We start from the raw sequence: 22,864 nt of genomic DNA on the forward strand, positions 1-22,864 counted from the left end.
GGCCCCTTTAGAAAGGGAACATGATGCATGAAAAATCTTTTCATTGCACAATTTTGGCCCAGGGTGGGTGGGGATGGGATAGAGAAGTAGGTGGTGCTGAAAACAAGCTAGATATACTTAACATATGTGTTCCAATATCCCATCATTTCGGAACACGATAAAAATATAAGGGAAAAAATACAAGGGAAACAGAATTAAATTTTAAAAATTGAGTTCTTTGGGCTCTTTCCAGGGGGAGGAAGTAAATTTATGCTGTTTCTTTCATCTCTATAGATTTTTTGTTTTTATTTTACTTGTTGCTACTCCATGCCCTGAAGTAGTTCCTGTCCTGCTGATTGTAGAATGAGTGAAGAAGGATTGGGGGGAGGGACAGATGGGTGGATGATTAAGGGAGCAGCAGATAAGAGGAACCAGCAAAAGAGAGGTCAGAGGAGTAGCAGGAAAACTGTGAGTGGTGGTGTAAAAGTGAGGAGAGGGGTCAGGAGCTCTGTTACCAGAAAAACTGCGGGTGTGGATAGATGGAAATGAACAAGTGATTTTAAAGGCATTGCTAAGGAGAGGAATTCTCATTAGGGACTCAGGACACAGGATGGGCCTGGCTGCGAGGTGGAGATGATGGGTTGGCTCCGTGACAAGAGGCTGGCTGAGTTGCTGGGATGACCCTTCCTCTGAGACAAAGGTGTGCAGCAGGTAGGGGGATAGGGAACATCATCAAGCCAACATGTCCTTGCCTTTTGGGAGGGTAGAGTATCCATGGGTGGTTCATTTGGCGTTTCCAGGGCTTTGCTAACTCCAAAATGGGCTTTGGCATGGAGGCATGGAGTGGCTGGGCCTTTTCTGAGCTCTGCCTTTTGGCTCACTCGATCCTAAGGATGATGGGAACTCCAATGGGGAGCCCTCGGCTTGGCTGGCACCTCCAGCGCAGGCCCTTTGCTGTGGGATTCTGCCGAGAAGCCGTGTGAGACAGGAAGCTGCCTCTAGATGTCGCCATCTGGCCATGTTGGTGCCGGCCGCAGCTGGAGTGGGAAGATCATATTCCATGAGGCCCTGAGGCACTGCCCTGCCAGAGCAGGGGCTCCCTGGGACTGCAGCCTGGGGCAACTTTCAGGGAGCCTCATCAGACCCCAGACATCCTTGGGGCTGGAATGAATGTGGGGTGGGAGAAGGACCCTGTCCTGTAATCACTCAGCCCTGCTTTGTGGGAAGAGGGCTCCTGGGGACCTAAGACAGCCAGAGCCAGGTGGTGAGCTTTACGTGGGGAGGAAGTAGCTGCTACCTTTTCCAGTCTGCCCCAATGTGGATGTTCCCCTCTGTGGACTGCCCCTCACTTCTGAACGCTTCCCACCTCCTCTTCCTGCATCCTGCAGCCAGTCCCCTCAGCCACCCTCCCAGCAGCTCGGGGGTCTACTTTCTCTTGCCCAGCCCCAAGAATGGTCCAAACCACCTTTACCCTCCCACCCATACACAGCAGCTGCCCCTCCAGTCAACTCCACCCAGCACAAGGCAGCCAGAGTGATCTGGGTCAGACCCAAATATTATGTATCACTCATCTGCTCCATACCTTCCAGGCTATCCCTCACCCTTGGGAGAAAGCTCAGCATCTTCCCCTCCTGCCTCCTTGGACTCCTCCCCAGGTGTGCAGATACCATAGTCATGCAGGGAGAAAGGAGAGAAGAGAAAGAGGTCTTTCCTCCATAACCTGAGGTCACGTCTTCCAAGAGTCAGGCTGCTCCCTGGTCACTCCTGGCAGGGAGCCTGGAACCCTCCACCTCTTGCTCCTTGTGGCAGCTTTAAGGATGACCACAGATTCTTTGCTGCTCCTCCCACCGAGCTGTAGGGTCTAATTCTCCTCCTCTTGAATCTGGGCTGAACTTAGCAACTGTGACCCTGGGGATTGACATTAGTGTGCAGCAGTCTTGATAATTGGTAAGTCTGAGAGATGGTTGTGATGGTTGATCATATGTGCTAACTTGACTGGGCTAAGGGATGCCTAGAAAACTGGTAAAATATTATTTCTGAGTGTGCTGTGAGGATGTTTTCAGAAGAGATTAAATCAGTAGACTGAGTAAAGGAGTGGGTGGGCATCAGACAGTCCACCCAGGGCTGGAATGGAGCAAAAAGGACAGAAACATGCTGTCCGTTGAGCTGGGACATCCATCTTCTGCCCTTAGACATCTGGTGCTCCCCGTTCTCGGGCCTGTGGACTCTGACTGGGACTTACACCATTGGCTCCTCTCGTTCTTAGGCCTTCAGCTTTGGACTGGAACCACGCCACTGGCTTTCTTGGGTCTCCAGCTTGCAGAGAGCAGAGTGTTGGACTTCTCAGCCTCCATAACCACATGAACCAGTCCCTCACAATAAATCTGGCAACCCTATGAAGCAAGTATTTTTTTTAATGTTTATTCATTTTTGAGAGAGACAGACAGAGCATGAGCAGGGGAAGGGGAGAGAGAGAGGGAGACACAGAACTCAAAGGAGGCTCCAGGCTCTGTGCTGTCAGCACAGAGCCCGACGGGGGGCTTGAACTCACTAACTGAGATCACGACCCAAGCTGAAGCTGGACGCTTAACTGACTAAGCCACCCAGATGCCCCGAAGCAAATATTATGAACCCATTTTACAGATGGTGAAACTGAGCCTGGAAAAGAAAAACGATATGCTCAAGGTCACAAAACTAGTAAATGTGGAGCTGAGTTTCGAGCCCTGGTATCTGACTTCAAAACTTCCTCTTAGCTTTCATGTGATTGTCTAAGCAATCACGCAATTCTGTTGAATACCTATTCATCTGATAAAAAAACAAACAAAACAAAACCAAAAAACCAAACAAAAATATGCTCTACCCATTTCCTGAAAGCCTGGCAGGAAGGAGTGAGCTGTTGGTCCGTGGAAGCATTCTAGCAGAAGCCAGAGGAGTATTTGGCAAGATGTGGATTGGATGGACTGTGGGGAGTCCCATCCTGAGGCTGGACCCTCTGCTTCTGCCTGGAGTGGGGCTGTGTGCATGCAACACAAGACGGCCTCTGTGTATGGCCTTTACTTGTATTCCTGGTCAGCCTGGCCTGTGGGGGTTGGGAGGGCAAGAGCAGGTGGAAGCGGGGGGTGGGGGAGGGAGGGAAGGGGTTGCTTGTCTCGAGCAGGCAGGAGGGACTAGCAGATCACAGCCTGCCTTGCTTTCCTGCCCTGGTGGCCCTGGACTGGTCTCTGCCCCCCCCCCCCCGCCCCCTGCCCTGGGCTTGGAACCTCTGGCTTGGGGGAGAGCCCAGAACTATTCACCCACACTGTGAAGCCTGCTCTCCCGCCCAGCACCTGTCAGAATTTATCAGAGAGAGAAAGAGAGGGAGAGGGTCAGCCAACTGCATAAGGGGGGTTGAACAAAAATGGCTGTGGCACTGGTGTTGGTTAAGAAAGAGAAACTGAATACTGCTGACATGTCCTTCCTCAACATACTGGACAAAGACATTCTGGTGCATCCATCTGGTGGACTTTAAGTGACAGTTTAAAAAGCAGTCTTTATTATTAGACAGGAAATTGCTAAATGTAAATACTGTAAGTGGGGGTGGGATGGGAAATCACATTATGAAACAGAATGTACAGTGTGACCCCAAGTGAAAATCCTTTCCCCCAGCCCTCACACATGCCCCCTCCACCAGCTCCCTCGTGACTTAGCCCACGGGCCAGGGGCTGGAGGAGGGGAGTATGACTATATTGGGAAGGGGATGAGATCACCGAGAGGCTGGCTGATTTAGAACCGGGTAACTTTTTCCACCCATGTGGCTCTCAGAGGTTTCTGCACTGGCTCATAAACCTTGGTGCCAGCCTGCAGGGTGGAGGGGAGCCATGTTCCCCTCCACAGGGGTGAAGAAGGTGGCTGCAGCTGGAGAGGGCACAGGTGCTGGGCTAAAGTTGAAATAAAATGACAGAGTAGGTCTGGGAGTACCCAGGGCCCTGGGGGGACCTTCCAAGAGCTTTGCTCCCAGCAGATCTGAGTGTTCCAATGACTCCCTGGAGAACTTTGTGGGCAGAACGTGCATTTTGTGGGTGCAGGAATATCCCAGAGGTGGCCACCTTGTGGCAAGCTGAGCTGGGTTCCCCTGGGCCCAGCTGTAACACCCTGTTATGTCTTGAGATTCCTATTTGGCAGCCTGGCCCCCTTGCTGAGAGGACTCCCCACCCCCCTCATCCCGCCCACACCCCCCACACCCCCCTCATTCTCCCACCTCCCTACTCCCCACCCACACACCTGGTTCCTGGCCAAACCCTGGGAAAACCCTGGTGGGAGTACCTGTGAAGGAAGAGGCCTGGGCTGGGAAAGCAACTGGTTCCAATTCCAGCTCAGCAACTAACTGAGTCAAGTTCAACTACCACCCTTGACCTCAGTGCCCATCAGACTCCCTCAAACCTGTGCTCCAGCCTCACAGAAATGTCACAGTATGCCACAGCATGTCCCAGTCCTCTGAGATTTTGCCCAGGCAGTTGTCCCAACCCGGCTACCCTTCCCTACTTCAGCTCCATTTGTCAGCTCCCACGCCCTGAGCTGGGTCAGGCGCCATCTCTCCCTAAGTCAGCGTCCATCACACTGGCTGGTCCATGTCCATCGAGGCTGACCCTGAGGGCAGGGGCTGGCTCCAGGGAAAATGCTAGGACATGTGGATGAGGGAAGGGGAGGGCCCTGGAAGGCTTGAGGAGTCAGGGGAGGACCAACTGTGAACCCAGTACTGTCCTGTGCTGGGGCCTCGAGCAGGACCTTGGGAGCCTCAGACCCCTCACACTGCACAGCAAACAGTGAAAGAACATTGTTTGAGGTACCCTGACCTGGACTTTGTAGGCGAGGAGCAGGAGCTGGACAGAACCGGAATGAACCAGACCATCCCCTCCTTAGCCTGAGCCCTGGGCAGCAGGGCTGGGAATGGAATTCTCCAGTTGGATAGAGTTTTTCCTGGAAAATCCCCACAAGCCCTTTCAGAAACGTGCTTTTGTGCCTGACTCTGACTCCTTCAGAATGGTGGGTAAGAGGCCTTTTGGCAGCTGGGGTATGCAGACAAGCCCCTTGTCTTCTCTGGACCCCGAGGCTTGCACTCTGGGACAGCAGAAATGGAGGTTCACACATATATTGATCACATCTGTCAGCTTCACAGAGTTCTCTCAACTACCCTGAGAGGCAAGGATTAAGATCCCTATCATTTGAGCAGGAAGCTGATGCTTGGAGATGCCAAGTGGCTTGCCCAAAGTCACACAGCTGAGTCAGGAATCGAGTGAAGCCCACCTATCGAGGGCCGGCCTGAGGATGGCTCCAGTTCCCACATCCTGTTCAGGATTCCTGAAAGGGCAGGGTGAACCTGCAGGCCAAGGATGTCACTTCCAGCTCAGTCCACTTGACCAAGCCTGGCCTGGCTCTGTGCCTGCCACTCTCAGAATAACCCTGGTGGTTCTGGGCATGGATTGCTGGCCATCACCTGGGACCTATTTCTGTCCTTCGGGTAACAAGGAAGTCTCACCTTGTGCAGTAACCACTGGGAGCAAGGGTGGAACATGTGACCCCCCAACCCTAGCTGACCTTGCTGCCCTGCTGGGAAATGACACCAGAAGGGAAGGGGGAAACCTGGCTCAGCCACTCTCCCTGTGTCTCCCTTCCCAGCCACTTCCCAGAATCTGGCTTTCTACCCCATCCCTTCTCCCCCTCTTCTTGGCAAACCCCATTCTCATGCCCCCGCCCCTGCCCTGCCACCACACACTATGACCAGGAAGCCAAGAGTATCTTCATTTCTCCTCATGACCCATTGCCAAACCTTATGCACCTGAACAGCCAGAAAATTCTTCCTCACATCTAACTGTGGAAACAAGCTCATTTCTGTAGGTTTAATCCAGAGGGTTCTAGAATCCAGGTGCAGGAGCCATATGGGGATCCAGCATTTAGAACTTGACTTTCAAAATCTGGAGCCCTGAAATCCTATGGGGCAGGGATTGATGGTATTGGAGATGACATAAGCTATACCCCAGACATTCAGAAAGGTCGAGTGCAATCTCAGGGATCCGGGATGCATAGATGGTACCCCAGTAGAGTCGGAGGGGCTCCTTTCTGCTGCAACCAGGTGTGTGTGTGGCCAGGGCGGGGTGAGTATTGTTACCTGAACTCAGCAACATAAGATATATGCATTAAAAAAAAAAAGACCTGGGGCGCCTGGGTGGCGCAGTCGGTTAAGCGTCCGACTTCAACCAGGTCACGATCTCGCGGTCCGTGAGTTCGAGCCCCGCGTCAGGCTCTGGGCTGATGGCTCAGAGCCTGGAGCCTGTTTCCGATTCTGTGTCTCCCTCTCTCTCTGCCCCTCCCCCGTTCATGCTCTGTCTCTCTCTGTCCCAAAAAATAAATAAACGTTGAAAAAAAAAAAAAAAAAAGACCAGAAGGAAACCAGATAAAAATGTTACTGTAACAACAAAAACAAGAATGACTGTAGCTGTCATGACACTAATAAATACTAGTAGCTATTGCCATTTTTTGAGGGCCAGTGATGTGCCAGCCCCTGCACTAAGTAAGGGCTTTGCTTGTATTATCTCAGTTAATCCCCACAATGTGCTTTTCTCTTCGCAGTGGTAGCCAGCAGCCTGTGGGTGAGCTCTGTAAATGAGGTTGGTTTTTGCCTGGTCTGCAGCTTCCCTGGAGGCAGACGGACAAGCCCTCAGCCCAATACACAGGGGACGCTGTGCTCTCCTGACAGGCAGTGCTGAGTGTCAGAGGGCGTGGCTAGCCCCCTAGGGGATGCCTTCCAGGAGCCAGCCGGGCCCACAGAGCTGACTTCGGGCCCCCACTTGGCCCTACTCCTGTAGGCGTTGGGGCTTGAAATAGTGGCCGTTTGAGAGCTGACAATCAAAGGGCAGCTAAAAAAAGTCCCCTCAGTCTGGGCTCTGTCGAACACGGCTCTTAAGGCCTATTTTGGGGGAGAGGGTGCCGACGTGCCAATGGAAAATCCATGAGGCGGGAGTCTCCAAGGTGGGGGACCTATGCACCTCCCTCTCCCCATCCTGGCGGCCCACCAGAGCATACGTGCGTGCACATGTGCACACACACACACACACACATTTGCAGCCCTTAGCCCGGATTCCTAACAACTGGACTTTGTCATTCTTACAACATCCCAGAAAAGGGATGAGGAAACCGAATCTCAGAGAGGGGAAGCAGCTTGCACAAGGTCACACAGCCTAGAAGTGGGCAGGACACAGTACTCACAGTATTGTGCTCACAGGACTGTGCTCTTCTCATTGAGGCAGCCTCCACCTACAGCCTCACCAGGGAAACCAACACATTGTCTTCAGGGGCATCAGAGGCTTCAAGGTTGTGTCTTATGGTTGGGACTGGGTAAGAAGCTGAGGACGACCTGTGGGTCTTGATGACCACATGGGAGGAAGTCCCACTGGAAGTCCCAGTTCTGATGGGACTTGCCTGGCTGTCAGAGAGGCAGCTGGTGCGGGGCTCTGTCCCAAATGAGCCCATCCCCCGAAACGTATTCATGTGACCATCCCATTGCCCCCCTGCCCAGGCCCCCAAAGCCTGACAGTCCCTGCCAAGTTTCCAGAGAATGTGTCAGATAAGGGGCTGGTGCTCATGACTCCCTCCCACCCAGCCACTATCTCTGACCCTGTGGCCACCACTAAGTAGGTAAGAATAGCAACTGAGACTGGGCATGCACACAGGGACAGAACAGCAACGTCTTCAGGGAGGTACCAGGCCCCCAGTCCTATCAGTTCTGGCCCCATCCAGCTCCTGCATCGTCCTGGGCCCGAAGTCCCACAACATCTTATGAGACAGCATCAGACCTTGTCCTCTGTCTCTGCTTCCTCAGTGGATGCAATCTGGAAGGCAGCACGCCACCTTGTGGATGCCTGCCCTGAACCCTGCCCTCCACTGAGGAGCTGTGTGACCTAGAGCTGGACACTTGTCTCTCTCTGGGTCCATAAGCAGAAGGCGGCATAGCAGCACCCCTGGAACGTGGGAAACATCCGGCAAGGCCTCTCCTGGGGCTACGGCTACTCTACTTGTTGTCCTGGTAACCACAGGCTGGCCATCAAATACCCCCATGAACTTTGACCCTTTGACTTCCTGATGAGCGGGGATGTGGATGGGGTAAAGTTGTGGGAGTGCCTGGGATATGATCACAAGGTGGGGGGGGGGGGCATGTTGTGACTGAGTCCCCTCTCTGAGTCTCCCTGTGACACTCCTGTGGGTGTGCTCCACTGTGTAGCATGAGTGTGCGAGGGTGGCTGCATCACTCAGAGAAAAGAGGCTGTTGTCATAGAACCCAGGGTGAGCGTCACTGTGACATCCAGAGTGGTGAGATGTAGGGAGCTTTGTGTCCAAGTTCCTGAGTCACTGTGACACCTGGGGGTAATCAGCCCTCCCCCACCCCCAACCACCATCATGTCAGTGGCCCCTACATCTCCCACAGCCTGACTCACTGCATAGCTCAGACCTGGACCCAGGCCCTCCCCCAGCCTCCTCACCTTTGCTCCCAGCCTCTTTCCCCTCCTCATCTTCCCCTCAACACTAGCCCTGCCAGGTAGGCCCCCACAACCCTAGAAACCCTTTGGGCCCTCCCACATCTCTTGGGTCATCTCATTAGAAACATGCTATTCCGGGGCGCCTGGGTGGGCCAGTTGGTTGAGCGTTTGACTTCAGATCAGGTCATGATCTCACAGTTCGTGAGTTCGAGCCCCGCGTCGGGCTCTGTGTGGACAGCTCAGAGTCTGGAGCCTGCTTCGGATTCTATGTATCCCTTCTCTCTCTGCCCCTCCCCAGCTTGCACTCTGTCTCTCCCTTTCTCAAAAATAAATAAACATTAAATTTTTTTTTTTTTTTTTAAGAAGAAGAAACATGCTATCCGCAGCAGCAGGACCTCTGGAAATGAAATCAGAGGAAGAACTGCCCTGGGGTGCAAGCTAGAGTCCTGGGGTGGGTACAGGTAGGTGTGGGTGGGGTGGGAGTCTCAGAGGTCCCCACACTCTTTTTTTGTGAGGGCCAGACCAGTCTCTGGGCCTCTCCCTTCAAGAGCCTTAATCTCTGGGGCTGGAAAAAGTTTAAAAATATCCTCATGTTTACATTCTTTCCAAGCCCGCCTCCCAATCCTCAGTGCTGGGTCCCTTTGATCTGGCCCTGTGCCTCTGGAAGGGGCCTGGGAGAGGGGGAGAATGAGCTCCCCACCGGGGCAGGCCCTGTGACTCCCTGAAGCTCTAGACCAGTCTGAACCCTATAAGACCTCTCAACATCCCCTAGAGACAGCTTTAGAGCTGGCAGGGAGCCAACGGTTGAAGGGGGGTGTCTTACCCAGGGCCACCCAGCAGGGCCATGTCAGGGCCAGAGTTGGGGCTCCCCTTCATATTCCCTTCCTTTTTTTCTTTTTTTAATGTTTATTTTGTTTTTGAGAGAGAGAGAATAAGGGAGGGAGGGACAGAGAGAGAGTGAGACACAGAATCTGAAGTAGGCTCCAAGCTGTCAGCACAGAGCCCTACATGGGCTCGAACCAACGAACCATGAGATCAGAACCTGAGCTGAAGTCAGACGCTTAACCGACTGAGCCACCCAGGTGCCCCTCATATTCCCTTCCTAAACCTTGGCCCTCATAGGGCCCCTGGGGAATGTGAGAGTACATGGCTGTAGGCATCTGTAGTAGGTACCCCACCCCCCACAGTCTGTGGGCCAAGGAGAGCCACATGTACTGAACTCCTGCTGTGTGCCCAGCACTGTGTTAAACACATTTTCTGGTGATTATCTCATGTTGTCCTCTCAGCAACTCCATTTTCGTGAAGCCCGTCTTATTAACAAGGAAACCAAGACTCAGAGAGATGAAGCGACTCATGTGGGAACACACAGCAAAGATGGGGCAGAGCCTGGATCATATGTTCAACCCATACTGAGCCACAGGTTTTCCCTCACCTTGTCTTAGCAGCTAGGCCCTGCCTGCAGAATGAGGCCCACCTCCCTAGTGTAATCTCTACTGACACTCACTGACCCATGGCCAAGCCCACAGACCAGTGCCAGCTCTCTGTTTCTCTCCCTCTGTGACCCAAGAGAAGCCACGCCCCCTCTCTGACACTTGCTTTCCTCTAAGCAAGGAAATAGGCTGGGGATCATGGAGAGGCTTATGTCCCCAGATTCTAGGGGAAACAGAGCCTGCATCCCTGGGGATTATGGACCTTATGGTCAGCCCCAAAACTGACACAGTCAGAGGGTGCCTGGGGCCTGGAAGCCAAAGACAAAATCCCTCAAACTGGGGCAGGTGCCTTAATTCACCTCGGTGTCCTGTCATTCACTCTTCCCTTGTTGGTACCCCACCAACCCGCTTACCAACCCATCCACCCATTTACCCATCTACAATCCGCAGACCTGCTCACCCATTCACTCCGCCAATCATCCGCCCGCCCACCTATCCACCTATCTGTCCATCCAGAATTAAGGACCTGAGAGCAGGGTGATTCCAGGGTTCCAGCTCAGGTGCTGCATCCCACTGACTGGATGAATTTGGGAAGGTTTCTTTACCTTTTTGTGATTCACTTTCTCAACTTTACAAAAAGGAACTGGCCCAGATGATCTCCAATGCCCTTCTCAGGGATTTCATGGGAGCAGAGGCCTGCTGAAGGCTGTGGACACTTCAGGAGAGGTAACTCGAACCTCTGCCAGATAGTCCCACCTTGCACTCTGCTTCCAAGACTCTCAGCTGCAGCCCCGAACCTCTCTGACCTTCAAGAAACTCCACTAGCATGGGACGTCTGGGTGGCTCAGTCTGTTAAGCATCTGACTTCACCTAAGGTCACGATCTCACAGTTTGTAGTTTGAGCCCCATGTCAGGCTCTGTGCTGACAGCTCAGAGCCTAGAGCCTGCTTTGGATTCTGTGTTTCCCTCTCTCTCTGCCCTTCCCCTTCTTGCACTGTGTCTCTTTCAAAAATAAATAAATAAATAAATAAACAAACATTTTTTTAAAAAAGAAGAAGCTCCACTGGCAAATGGGGCCAATAATCCTGCCCTTTCAGGTTGGTGGGAAGATAAGATGCCACCTTCAAAGAGCTTTGCACCTTGGAGACTTCTAAGTGGGTGCAGGAGGAGTAGAGGATCCTGGGAGAGGAGCAGGAAGCTCTGCTTGGACCGAGTTGGCAGAGCCTCATGTTGGGGAGTGTGTGTGTGTGTGTGTGTGTGTGTACGTGTGCACGCCCTGGGCGGAGAATGGCTGGGACCAGCCTCAGAGTTCATCCCTGGGCTGGGGATCCTCCCTGAGTCAGGCTCTAGAGGCCAGCCAGGATGCCCATCCCATCTCTCTTGGCTGCGCTTGGCCCCCATCCCACAGAATCTGCCAGGAGTGGAGAGATTATCTCCTAAAAATAGGGACTGGGCCTCACAGAGGTTGTTTTTCTCCCTTCCCCGTGATCTACCATCATCAGCTAAGGGTGCCTGGGACAGCAAGTCCCACCCTAGTTCCCCAGAGACTGTTGGGATGGGTGTATAGGAGATCAGCATGTGTCTGGGGCCAGTCAAGGGTCAGGGATTGGAGGTTGGCTTCAGCAGGGCACCAGGGCCAAGGCTTAATCTTGGGCAAGGGGAAAGGGTTCATTTGGGGCGGGGGGATCTCCAGGGTGAGCCATGGGAGTTCCCAGTGCTGCCCCTTCTCTGACTTTCTGCAGAGCCCCTCATGTACTTACCAGCCTGTATATGAAATCCAAAGGTGCTCTGGGGCCTGCACTGGGGCAGAGGGACCCATTCCCAAGCTTACCTCTCTTGTTCCAGCCACATTAGGCCCTCGCGATTTCTTTTCAGCCCTATTTAGGCCCCACTTAAGACTGTGGGACCTCTGTCCACTCATGTGTAGGTGACTCACACAGACACAGGAGTGTGCTCACACAGGAGCACAGGACATGGACTCACTGATGCCCTCCCCTAGCAAATATGATGTCCCAGAAAACACAGAATACACTTTCAAGGACATCCTCCTCAACCGTCACCTAGTCAGAGTTGACCCAGCAAGGGGCTGCAGCCATGGTCTCCAAATGCCCATAGAAATAACCCACCTTGGGGTGTCTGGGTGGCTCAGTCAGTTAAACATCTGACTCTTGATTTCAGCTCAGGTCATGATCTCACGGTTCATGGGTTCGAGGCCCCCATGGGGGTCTGTGCTGACAGCATGGTGTCTGCTTGGGATTCTCCCTCTCTCTGCCCCACCCCCATGCACGTGTGCATCACCCCCAAATAAATATTTTTTAAAAAGAAATGACCCACTTTGCTCCAACCTCAAGTTTTCACCAAAAACCAATATGATGTCCCCATGTTCCTCCTCAAAGGGGACCCCAGGCTTGTCCCTCAAGCCCCTAGACCCTTTCTGTGCAGCAGGAGATGGGAAAATACTCAAGGTACATGGGTACCTTGGACATGGGTAATGCACACACGCACATGACAGACACAGGCACAGCAGCCCCTTAGAACACATGCCCTGCTCTCTGAGGTTTTATTATTGGACAAATGTGCCACCATTTGGAGCACTCCCATGGGCAGCCCATAAAGTCAGTGGTCAGGCTCTACAGACTTGTGTGGTGATGTTGCCTCCACTCTAGGGCGGTGAAGGGGCTTTTACACTGTCCTAGCCCCCGGTGATCAGCAGTCCTGGGCCCCTCCCAGTGGACTCAGATGGAAAGGCCAAGTTCCCAACTGGGTCTGGCTGGACCATTCAAACCACCGCCTTCAGGGGCACGCTGTCCACTGGCTGATCTAGGTCCTTCTTCCTTGCCAGGCTCAAGTGAGTGAAGATGAGGATAAGGAAGATGCCTGAGGGGCCCAAGAGGGATGGATCAGCTCTCAGAAGGGGCCATGGGACTTGTCCACCACCAAAAACTGCCTGCTTTGGTATTGGTTTAATAAGGAAGCAAGGTTTCCTAGACAGCATCCCCAAGTCTAGACTGGGTTTGGCTGTCGTCCTGCTGCCAGAAGAAGCCTGACTGCTTGGCCTGCAGCTGCCACAGAACACCCCCACCTCCAAAGTCCCCTCCTCTGGGGAACAGTTTGGGTGGGAGTCATACGGGAGCCAGTGAGTTGTTCCCATGGATCTCTGAGAGACAGGCACATGGTCGCATTGTGGTAGAATTGACCAAAAAAAGCCCCAAAACCAAACAACAACAACAACAACAACAAAAACAGCCAGGAAAAAAATCTATAGGGATAAAAAAAAATCAAGGGGATAGAGAGGGAGGCTTGGACTAAAGGGAATAGGCTGGAAAGACCTGGGCTCTGTCATATTCTGGCTGTGTAACCTCTGACAAGTCACTTAACCTCTCTGAGCCTCAGTGACCTCAAATGGAAAATAGGGAGATGCCAGGATCTACCTCACAGGGTTGTGGGGAGAATTCAGTGTGACAATCCTATATTGCACAGCCAACGTATAATAATATAATAGTAAATGCTGTTATCAGCGATGACGGTGATGATGACTGTGATGGCAAGAAACAGGAGCATAATGACTAGGACAGTTGTGGGGTTCCCTCTCCAGTCCTGGGGGGCATCAGGGGACAGGGCACTGTGCATCTGGAGGCTGTGACTCCAACCATCCATCACCCTCCCCCACTCAAGAGCTCAGCATCCATTACCTATCGCCATCAAGGTGCCCACGAGGATGCCCACAGCTGACAGTTTCGTGGGCATGCCCTTCATGCGGCCCACCTTTCGCATGCACTGTCCCTCTACGTTGCAGCGACACACGATCACTAGGGGACAGGGGGCAGGGGACGAAGGTAAAGGCGGTGGGGGAGGGTTCTCCAGCTGCTTGGCAGCCCCAGTGCAGCCGGCTAATACACATTTTTGTGCACACATATGTATTTGTGTTGGGGGGGGTGAGCATGCTCCTCTATGTGTGTGTCTGTGTGCACGAGCATCCGTGCGCCTGATCACAGATGTGCAGGCATGCACAGGTATTTGCAGTCCGTGTGAACCAACATTCATGTGTACCCAGCCCCTCCCCCTGCATCAAAATGGTTCCCTCAGGAACTGCAGGCACACGGAGCCCTGGCCTTACCTCGGATCAGGAGCTGCCACATCCGGGCATTGTGGCTGACAACTATGGGTACTACGTGCTCACGTGGCTCCACCCAATGCAGGGCCAGAGTGAGGTAGGCATGGGAACCTGTTGGGACCATAAGCAGTGACCAGAGTCAGTAGCCTGAATAGGCCCTAAGCCCAGCCCCACCCTCACAGTGGAAGGGCATCTCACTTCCAAGTGCCACACCACTTCCTGCCTTAGCCACAGTCTCCCCCGCTGCCCCACCACACACCGTTGAGAGCCTGGAGGCGCCAATCCCGCTGCACTGTCGGGTTGGGACCAAGGGCAAAGCTGTAGGGACCATGTCCACCAGCCATATCAGGGTCCTCGCTGGGTCCACTGATAACCACACCATGGTCCTGGCGGGGTGTGCAGAGGTGTCGGGTGGGCACGTGGTTCAGAGTTGGGGCCCGGGAAGAAGGGGCCTTCAGAAAGTGGATCACGAGGGTTGCAGAGGCGCTCAGTGTCGGCTCATCTGCAGAGGAGGCAGTGCTGAGCTAGCCCCAGGCCCATTGATCTCACCCTGCTGAGTCTTGGCTTCACCTCCCCTACTCTACCCCTCCTGTCCATCCGCATCAGCATCCCCACGCCTGTCTCCTCCTCACAGTGCACCTTGCCCCCTTCACTATCCAAACAGCTGTCAGACCTTCCTGTGCTTTTCTGGATGCCAGGCATCCCCTCACCTCCTCCCAAGCCGCCAACCACCAGTTTCATGGCCCAACCGTGTGGAGATGCCCTGACTGTAGGGGAGTTCAGCTCTGTTGGGTCTGTCATATACCACAGGACAGTCCAGCCCAGACCCGAGACCTGCTGCCCTAACATACCCACCCCTGGGCCAGCTTTTCATCCTGTCAAAGTGGCATTCAGAGTTCTGGCTCACCTGCCATAGACACAGCCCCTGGCACTCCTTCCGCTTGCACAGGCCCCCAGCCTCTGCTCCTAACCTATATCTGAAGCCAACACCTGAGAGGCCCTCTAGAGCTAAGGGGCAGTGTTGGAGGACTGTAAGTATCTGAGGGAGGAGGGTGGTCTGAAAGGGCAGGCATCTCAGAGACTGACATTGCCCCAGCCCTCGCTCCTCTTTCCTGCCTGGGCAGAGTAGATGCCAGTAAGGAGCCTGGGAAGAAAGCTCAGTCCTGCCCATCTATCTCTCTGCCTGAGGCTTACTCTCCCTCCCAGAGGCCCCACCACTGCCTGGCCGTACCTTCATACTGGGCCTCCACGAGCACTGTGTACATGTCCCCAGGCTGGGCACCTTGTAGGGGCCGCGCGGTGTGCACCTCCCCAGAGACCTCCTTGATGCAGAGCCAGCCCTCTGAGTCATTGACCAGGGAGAACCTAAGGCCCAGAGAAGATGGGGGGCAGGGAGGCACTGAAACCATATATGGGGTCTTACTCAGGGACCCCCAGGGCCATGTGACCTGCTCAAGTTCCACATCATCTCTGTGACTCACTGCTAGGCAGCAGTGCCCAAGGTGCCTAGTCTCCCTCCCCAGCTTCAGGGGCTTGTTGAGGGACAAGGCTTAAATCATGGATACTGTGGGCATTACTATCAGAGCCTGGGGGGCCTGACTCAACACCACTAGTCCTGGGTCACCCCAAAAAGGGACAGGATGGGGCCAAGGAACATCCTCATCTGTGCTGCGGTCTGGGTGGGGCATGGGGGAGGGCCCAGTTCAAGACAGCATGGGGAGGTGTCCTCTGAGCACCTAACACTCCTCTCCATGGCCTGTCCAGCTCATCCAGCTCTGACCCAACCTCAGGAGTCACAACCTTGGCATTAGCCATGGTTTGAGAAATATTCCAGGCCACAGATAATGTGAGTCCCCTCTGAGGCCCTGGGGGTCATCCCCTGGGAGCAGGGGAGGTCCAGCCCAGTAAGGCTCACCTGAGGGGACTGCTCATGCGGTCTGAGGGTTGGATGGTCAGCAGGAGGGAGCCAGCTGGGGTGCTGACTGGAACACTGGCCTCGTAGCTCTCCTGGTCCAACTTGGGGGGTGGCACCACCCTTTCCACAAGAACCGTCACTGTGGCTGTGGCTCCAGGGCCTGGGCCTGGCCCTACCAACTCTGCCACGCTCCGAACCACTACCACCAACTTGTGGCTTGAAGCTGCCTCATAGCTGAGGTTCTAGAACCAATGCAGCTGGGTCACTATTTGGGCCAGGGCATGGCACACTTGTGCATGCATATGAGTATACGCGTAAACCTTCCCACCCCCCAGCCCCTTACCTTGAGGAGTCGAAGTTGGACATGACTGGAGTCTGGTTCCCAATCCAGGCCGAAGGTCCCCTCCACGTCCTCCACCTCAATGGCAAAGTCCATGAGGCGGAAGGCAGGCTCAAGGTCAGCATCAGTGGCTGTGAGTGTGGCCACCAGAGTCCCAGGCTCTGCATCCTCAGGGAGGCTTATAGGCTCAATCTGGAGAGATTGTGGAGGGGCTGTGAGCCCCTCATCAGTGCCTTCCCAAGGTCTTCTCCCCTGTTCCTGCTTACCTGGGAATTGGTGAACTCGGGGGCATGGTCATTGATGTCTGTGATTGTGACAGTGACCTCACATGTGCTGCTGAGGCCTGAGGCAGGAGAGGACATGTTGGAGAGACCAGGATAGAAATAGAGGGAGAGAACATGGGTCACCATCAGGGCACTTACCACCCTCTGCTCCTCCTAGGTCAGCAGCCATCACCTGAAGCAAGATGGTCTGGCCAGCCTGGAGGGGGGCGTCCCCGACTGTCACACTGCCTGAGGTGGAGTCCAGTTTGAAGGCTCTTCCCTCTGCTCCCTCCTCAGGCTCAGAGCTCAGCAGCCGATACACAATGTAGGAATTTGGGGAACCGGGGGCATCCAGGTCCTCTGCCAACAGTCTAGTCACCTCAGTGCCTGTAAAGACAGTACCCACCTGGGTGGGACCACAGGCCAATCTGCAGGCCTCACTTTGCCCACTCCTCTTTTGGGCTGGACTGAACCTGAACTTATGGAAGGGTAGGGACATTGATATAGGGGCCTGAGGCTGGTCCCATCCCAGAGAAGAGCAAGATGGGATGGTTCACAAGGACTTCAACCCTCCCGCATCCCCTGACAAGGCCCATAGCCCACCTGGAGGGCTGAGCTCAGGAATGCTGATTGGGGAACCATGTAGGGGGCAGACAGGTGCATTGTCATTCTCATCCATCACTACCACACGCAGCTCCAGAGGTTCTGTGTAGTCCTCACCACGGGTATTCTGAGCCTGCACCTGGAGCAGGTACTGAGGTGGACAGTGGGGGTCTTCAGATGAAGGCCAAGGGCCGTTCCAGCCTGGCCTCAGTCTGGGTCCCTTCCGGCGGCCAGCTCCAGCTCTTCTGGGTGTTCTTCCACTGCCTCAGTGCCTGTGGGGGATGTGACACCCCCAGAAGCCAACTGGACAGTGACCAGGCACCCCTCAGCCTGCCCTCCTGGCTTCCCCCTCACCTCACCTCACCTCAGCCTGGGATTCTCGGTCCAGCTCCTTGGTCACGTAGAGTGTCCCCTCTGCATCCACATCAAAGGGTCCAGGGGGCTGGCTCTCCAGATGATAATGTACATCTCCCCCACTCCAGTGTACCTGGGAGGGGTCACAGAATAAGGGCACCCCAGGATGAGGGGCAGGAACAGCCCACATCAGCTCTTATGTCTCAACTGTGCCTGGGTAGGGAGCCTGGGCCCCTGCTCCTGTGTGACGTCAGGTAAGCTGCTATCCTCCCTGGAGTCCAGATAGGGTCTTTTTGTTTGGGACACTCGTTGTTGTAGCAAGTCCAGGGTGGCCTTGCCCTGGTCCGAGCCCAGACCCTGCCCAAAATGCCTGAATGACCAGGTTGTTATTCTGTGCCCTCTCAGGCTGGGCCAGACCCGGGGCATTCCTCGAGAAGGTCTGAGACATTCCAAGCCCGGGTGACAATCCCCATGGCAGCAGAGGGTGGCAGCTGTTCCCCCTAAGGAACCTGGGGCAAGCTCAGGTCAGGGCCCAGAGCCACGCTTGCCAGAGGATAGCAGGTGAGGGGCTGTGGGCCTGGTTCTGGGGCCTTGGATGCCCTACTCCATGATGGGAACTGATGGGGACAGTCGAGGGAAGAACATAGGTAGGAGGGGAGCAGGGGTCAAGCTGGGCCTCAGACCCACCACCCAAATCTTGAGACTGAGGCCCAGATGTACCATCCATGGGGCTACTTCAGCCACTGACAGGCACCTACTCACCTGGGCAATGCGGTGTGGGTATGGAACTTGCAGATTCTCTGCCAGGTGGACAGGATCTAGGGGCACCCAGGTGTTCTCTACCACAGAGACATCTACGGTAGCTGTGGCCTGGTGGCCCGAAGCCTGGTCACCCATGTCCTTGACCTGTACCAATAGCTGGTAGGGCCCTTCCATATCCTGGTCTAGGCTGGTGCTTCCTAGAAGGGTCAGGATGGTCAGCTGAGCAGGAGTCCAGGACATCCTTCTCAGTGAGTTACCAAACACAAAGCCAAGCATATGGCAGGTGTCCAGGATACTTTCTTGGCCCAAGGGTAAGACTTTTAACACCATAGTGAGCACTCAAGCAGGACTTGAAAATTTGCAAAGCCATTTCCATATCTATCCACACAATGAATAGTTGATGGACTGGATGACTAGGATGGGGGTAGGGACACATGAGTGGTTGGGTAGTGATTAGATGACCAGTTAGATGCATGGATGGTTAACCAAGTAAATGCATGGGAATTTGGGTGTGTGGATGGGTTAATCTGCATAGATGTTTGAATAGATGGACTACATGTGTAACGGTTGGGTGGTAGATGGGTGAATGGGTGACTGGCTGGGCAGATATATGGTTAGTTTTTCTTTCCCTATCATGTGCCTCTGGTCTGAATTCCCAGGTTCAGGTCTCCTTTACAATCAGTCCAAAGGTCTCCCAGCAACATCCTGGGCTACAACCCCTCAGGTTTCTCCTAGCCTTGTCCCTTACACTCAGGTGTCCAGGGTATAGGGCTGAGGTACTCCATTCACACCATTTTTTCTCTCCATGCACAAGGTTCAAGCCTTGTGCTTTGCTCTTCTCCACCCAGAATACTCTTTCTTCATCTCTAGCTCCAACCCATCCTACTGTTACGGCTCACATGCTGCCTTCCCCAGCTTTCTCTGACCTCTCTCCTCCTCACACCCAGCTCAGGCTCACCCTCAGGACTGAGGGCCAGAGCCCCCAGCCGAGGCTCCAGCTGGAACATGTCTGGGGAAGGCCGGGCTGGAGCCTGGTTCAGGATGTAGAATCGGAGATCTGAGTTGGCTGTGCCTGGCTCATCCTCGTCCAAAGCCTCAAGGAAGAGGAAGGGGATGCCTGGTGTGTGTGGAGAGGACAAACCATGAAAGGAGAAGGGGTTGGGGAGGGTTTCCCAAGCCTCCCCTATCTCTTCCTGGTACTTCCTTTTATATCCACCATCATATCAGGACTCTGGATGGGAGCCACAGCTTTTCACCCCACTTTTCAGGTGAACAGAGGCCAAGACTGGATGGGGCCAGAGGACTCTAAGGAGGGTAGGGGGAGAAGGTTGGGACAGAAATAGGAGGGGGGTGCCTCAGATCCTGGCTGCCCTGTGCTTATGCTGGGTGTCTGGCCACCTCTTTACTCTCTCATCATTGCCCATATCATTGCCCACATGACCTTGTTGTTAGTCCGTTGCCCTGGGCACTCACCAGGCCTGGTGCCCTGGCTCAGCTGAACTCTGTAGATGGACTGAGAGAAGTGGGGCACCTGGTCATTCTCATCCTTCACATGCACAAGCACGGGCTGTGGGCCCCATAAGACATGTCCGTCCTCAGTCTCCAGGGTGACCTGGCAGGGAAGGATAGTCAGTGCCCCGCCCTGCCTTCACTGTTCTCCTCTACATCTGGCCCAGCCATACCTGTAGCCGGTACTCCGCTTGCTCCTCGCGATCCAGGACCCTGGTCACCAGCAAGAAGCCAGACTCTGCATCCACAGCAAAGGGGCCCTCGGCTGTCATGTCCGGGTTTCCTGACAGCACCATCTTACCTTCAGTCTCCTCAGGGGGCAGTGGTAGCTGTTGGGGAGAACAGAGAGGTAAAGGCAGTGGGAGCCAGGCCTGGGGGATGCCCCTCCACCCAATGACCCCATTATATATGTGGGGAGACTGAAGCTCAGAGAGGGCTAGCACTTGCCTGAGGTCAAACAGCCATGAAGTCATAGGACTGAGATTCAAAGCCGGAGCTCTTTCCCCTGTACCTGATGCATCCCAATACTCCCTGCCTTCCTTTCTAAACCTTGAAACCCCACCACCAATTGTTTATTTTTCTTTTTTTTTAGAAATTTATTTTTATTTTTTTTAAGAGACAGAGAGGGAGAGCAGGAGAGGTGCAGAGAGAGAGAAGAGACACAGAATCCGAAGCAGGCTCCAGGCTCTGACCTGTCAGCACAGAGCCTGATGTGGAGCTTGAACTCGTGAACTGTGAGATCATGACCTGAGCTGAAGTCGGTCGCTCAACCGAGCCACCCAAGCGCCCCAACCAATTATTTATTTTTCAACTTAAAACTCTACTTTCTTCTGGAATTGAAATTTTGTTACTCACTCACTATAGCACATATTCTTGGGGAAGCAGGATTAAAAGAAAGAGATAAAATGCTGGAGGTAGGGGAAGCAGGACTTGGGGGTGGATAACCCACCCAGCTTTCAGGCTTACCTTGATCAGGTACAAAGGGAAATTTCCACCATAGTTTTCTGGGACTTCCACATACAGTCCTGCAGGCTGGGCCTCTGGGAGAACCTGGGGGAGGATTCTCACCTTGTCTCACAGGCAGCTGACAAGGAAGGGGAATTTCTGCCCCTTCCATAAGCCTGGCCATACCTTAACCCATCCACCCTCTGGTCTTTGACCTCCTGATCCCACAACAGGCCTATAGCCAGCTCTGAACGCCCTCCCACAACTAGTCTCTTCCATGGTCAGTGCAACTAGTGCAGGTGGAGTGGGGGACAATGGTGCCAACACCCAGGGCCAGGATCTGAAGGAGTCGAGCAGGGTCCAGCTCACCTGGGCAACAGAGAGGTAAAGCAGCCACAGCCAGGCAGGGACCATGGTCAAGATGGGCCTGAAGGACACGGCAGTGAGGGTACAGCCAGGATCAGTAGGCACGGGGTCCCTCCCATTACTCTCCTCCTAGAGAGTATCCCTCCTCTCATCGCCACTCAGCCCAAGCCATGGCTTCCTCAAGCCCCACAGGGGCAACTTTCCCTTCTTCAGCTGGACCTCCTGCTACCTGTCACTATGGGGCAGTCAGCCAGGTCTCCTCCTGTCTCCTGTCCTTCTATACTCCCAGAGATGCCCCTCCCCATCCCACCCACTTGGACATTGCTCTCCACCCACTCTCATCCTTGTCCCCTGCCTCAGCCCATTCCACACAAATAGCCAGTGGGACCTCACGACACACTGTGCTCCACTTTCTCCTCTTGGAGGGGCCTGTGGCTCCCCATTGCCTGCAGGGTAGCATCCAGCTCCTTGACCAGGCCCACCTAGGCCCCTAGGCCCAGCCATTCTGCCTCTTGGTTCTTGGCCCCACAAGGATCTCCATGGGAGTTTCACCTCCAGACCTTTGTCTCCTTCCCAACATAGCCTCCCCAGCCTGTATGTAGATCCCAAAGTGCAATTGCCCAGCAGCCCTGAATATCCCAAAAACTTGAATCTGGGAAGGCCCTGAGGACTCTAAGGGTCACTTCCTGCAGTCACCTCATGTTGCAGGTAAAGCCTCAAAGGCAAGACATGACCAAGGTCACAGAAGACTTGACCACAGGACAATGCCTCCTGGAACAGAGGACTCATGGTTCAGGGTCTTGAGGCCTGTTTTTCTACACACTGCCATCCTTCAGACACAGAGTCCCCTCGGGACAGGAGTCCTGCCCTCATCTTGGCATTTTTCAGCACTCAGCTTGGAGCTGAGCATGCAGAGCATGGACAACCACTCCAACTGCTCCTGGGAATTCTTCCCCGAACAGGGGCTGGACAGGGCAGTGTTTGTCCTTCCCCTACCACCAACCCCCAGCCTCAGCCCTGCTCACCCCTCCACTCCAGGGACCTCACCCTCTGGTGCCTCAGGCGGGCTCCCTTGGTCCAGCCGCCAGGCGAGAGGACTCCTTCTCCAGGGAGCACTAGCCAGGCCGGGATGGGTGGGGTAGGGCAGGGCGGACACTTGAGCAGGTAGGCGGTCCAGCCAGGCTTGCTCAGGAGTGGAAAACACCACTGGCCCACAGCAGCAGACCCGGCCCTGCCCAGCCCCCCAAAGTTACTCATTGACTTTAGAAAGCTGGGGGCTGCTCAGCATCCATGACTGCCAGCCCCAGGAGGTGGGGAGATCATTGGCCTGGCACTTCTCCCATTCCTACACAGCCCAATGGTATTTCTTGGCCCTTTGGGCTTGGACATGACTTCTTTTTCTGTGGTTTCAGACTCGATCCCACTTCTCCTCCATGTACCAGCATCTGCAGCTCTATCTTGGCCCACTCTATTCCTTTCGTAGGGAATGTCCTTCCCTCCCTTCATCTGTCTGGTGAACATCTACTCAGGCTTCAGTACTCAGCTATTTCTTTCTCCAGGAAACCTTCCCTGGGATCCCACGCTTGTTCAGGATTCTCTTCTGGGAATAATCTCTACCCCATGTAATGTGCTACCTCTATCAGAGCAGAGAAGACACCAGACTGCCATTGTCTCTTCTATCAGAGTGGGAGCCCTCCAGGGCAAGTCTCAGGGACGCAGTAATGACCTTGCCCTTGCTTGGCCCTGGCAGCTCCTGACTGGATCAAAAACAAGG

The 22,864-nt window shown here is 54.3% G+C and overlaps 1 protein-coding gene across 4 annotated transcripts; it reads right to left on the reverse strand.

Annotated features, from left to right (window-relative positions):
- Positions 1 to 194: 194 nt before the first annotated feature.
- On the reverse strand, positions 195 to 22,258 carry CDH16 (cadherin 16). Of its 4 annotated transcripts, none has more exons than XM_043599414.1 (18): positions 22,138 to 22,258; positions 21,094 to 21,151; positions 20,746 to 20,829; positions 19,953 to 20,108; positions 19,744 to 19,882; positions 19,229 to 19,387; positions 18,271 to 18,467; positions 17,519 to 17,641; positions 17,155 to 17,305; positions 16,711 to 16,938; positions 16,555 to 16,631; positions 16,292 to 16,480; positions 15,949 to 16,190; positions 15,265 to 15,398; positions 14,293 to 14,535; positions 14,037 to 14,144; positions 13,612 to 13,728; positions 195 to 2,372 (listed from the first exon to the last, which is right to left on the reverse strand). In XM_043599414.1, exons 2-18 carry the CDS (start codon positions 21,136 to 21,138, stop codon positions 2,353 to 2,355), a joined length of 2,412 nt encoding a protein of 803 aa, XP_043455349.1. In that variant the 5' UTR covers positions 21,139 to 21,151; positions 22,138 to 22,258; the 3' UTR covers positions 195 to 2,352. The 4 variants fall into 4 exon arrangements, with proteins under 4 accessions (XP_043455349.1, XP_043455351.1, XP_043455347.1 ...); XM_043599412.1 differs by lacking the exon at positions 195 to 2,372 and adding an exon at positions 12,448 to 12,796 and having other exon boundaries at positions 22,138 to 22,257; XM_043599413.1 differs by lacking the exon at positions 195 to 2,372 and adding an exon at positions 12,448 to 12,796 and having other exon boundaries at positions 22,116 to 22,250.
- Between the last annotated feature and the right edge of the window lie 606 nt (positions 22,259 to 22,864).

The sequence above is a fragment of the Prionailurus bengalensis genome, chromosome E2 (assembly GCF_016509475.1).
Source record: "Prionailurus bengalensis isolate Pbe53 chromosome E2, Fcat_Pben_1.1_paternal_pri, whole genome shotgun sequence".
Classification (NCBI taxonomy): domain Eukaryota; kingdom Metazoa; phylum Chordata; class Mammalia; order Carnivora; family Felidae; genus Prionailurus; species Prionailurus bengalensis.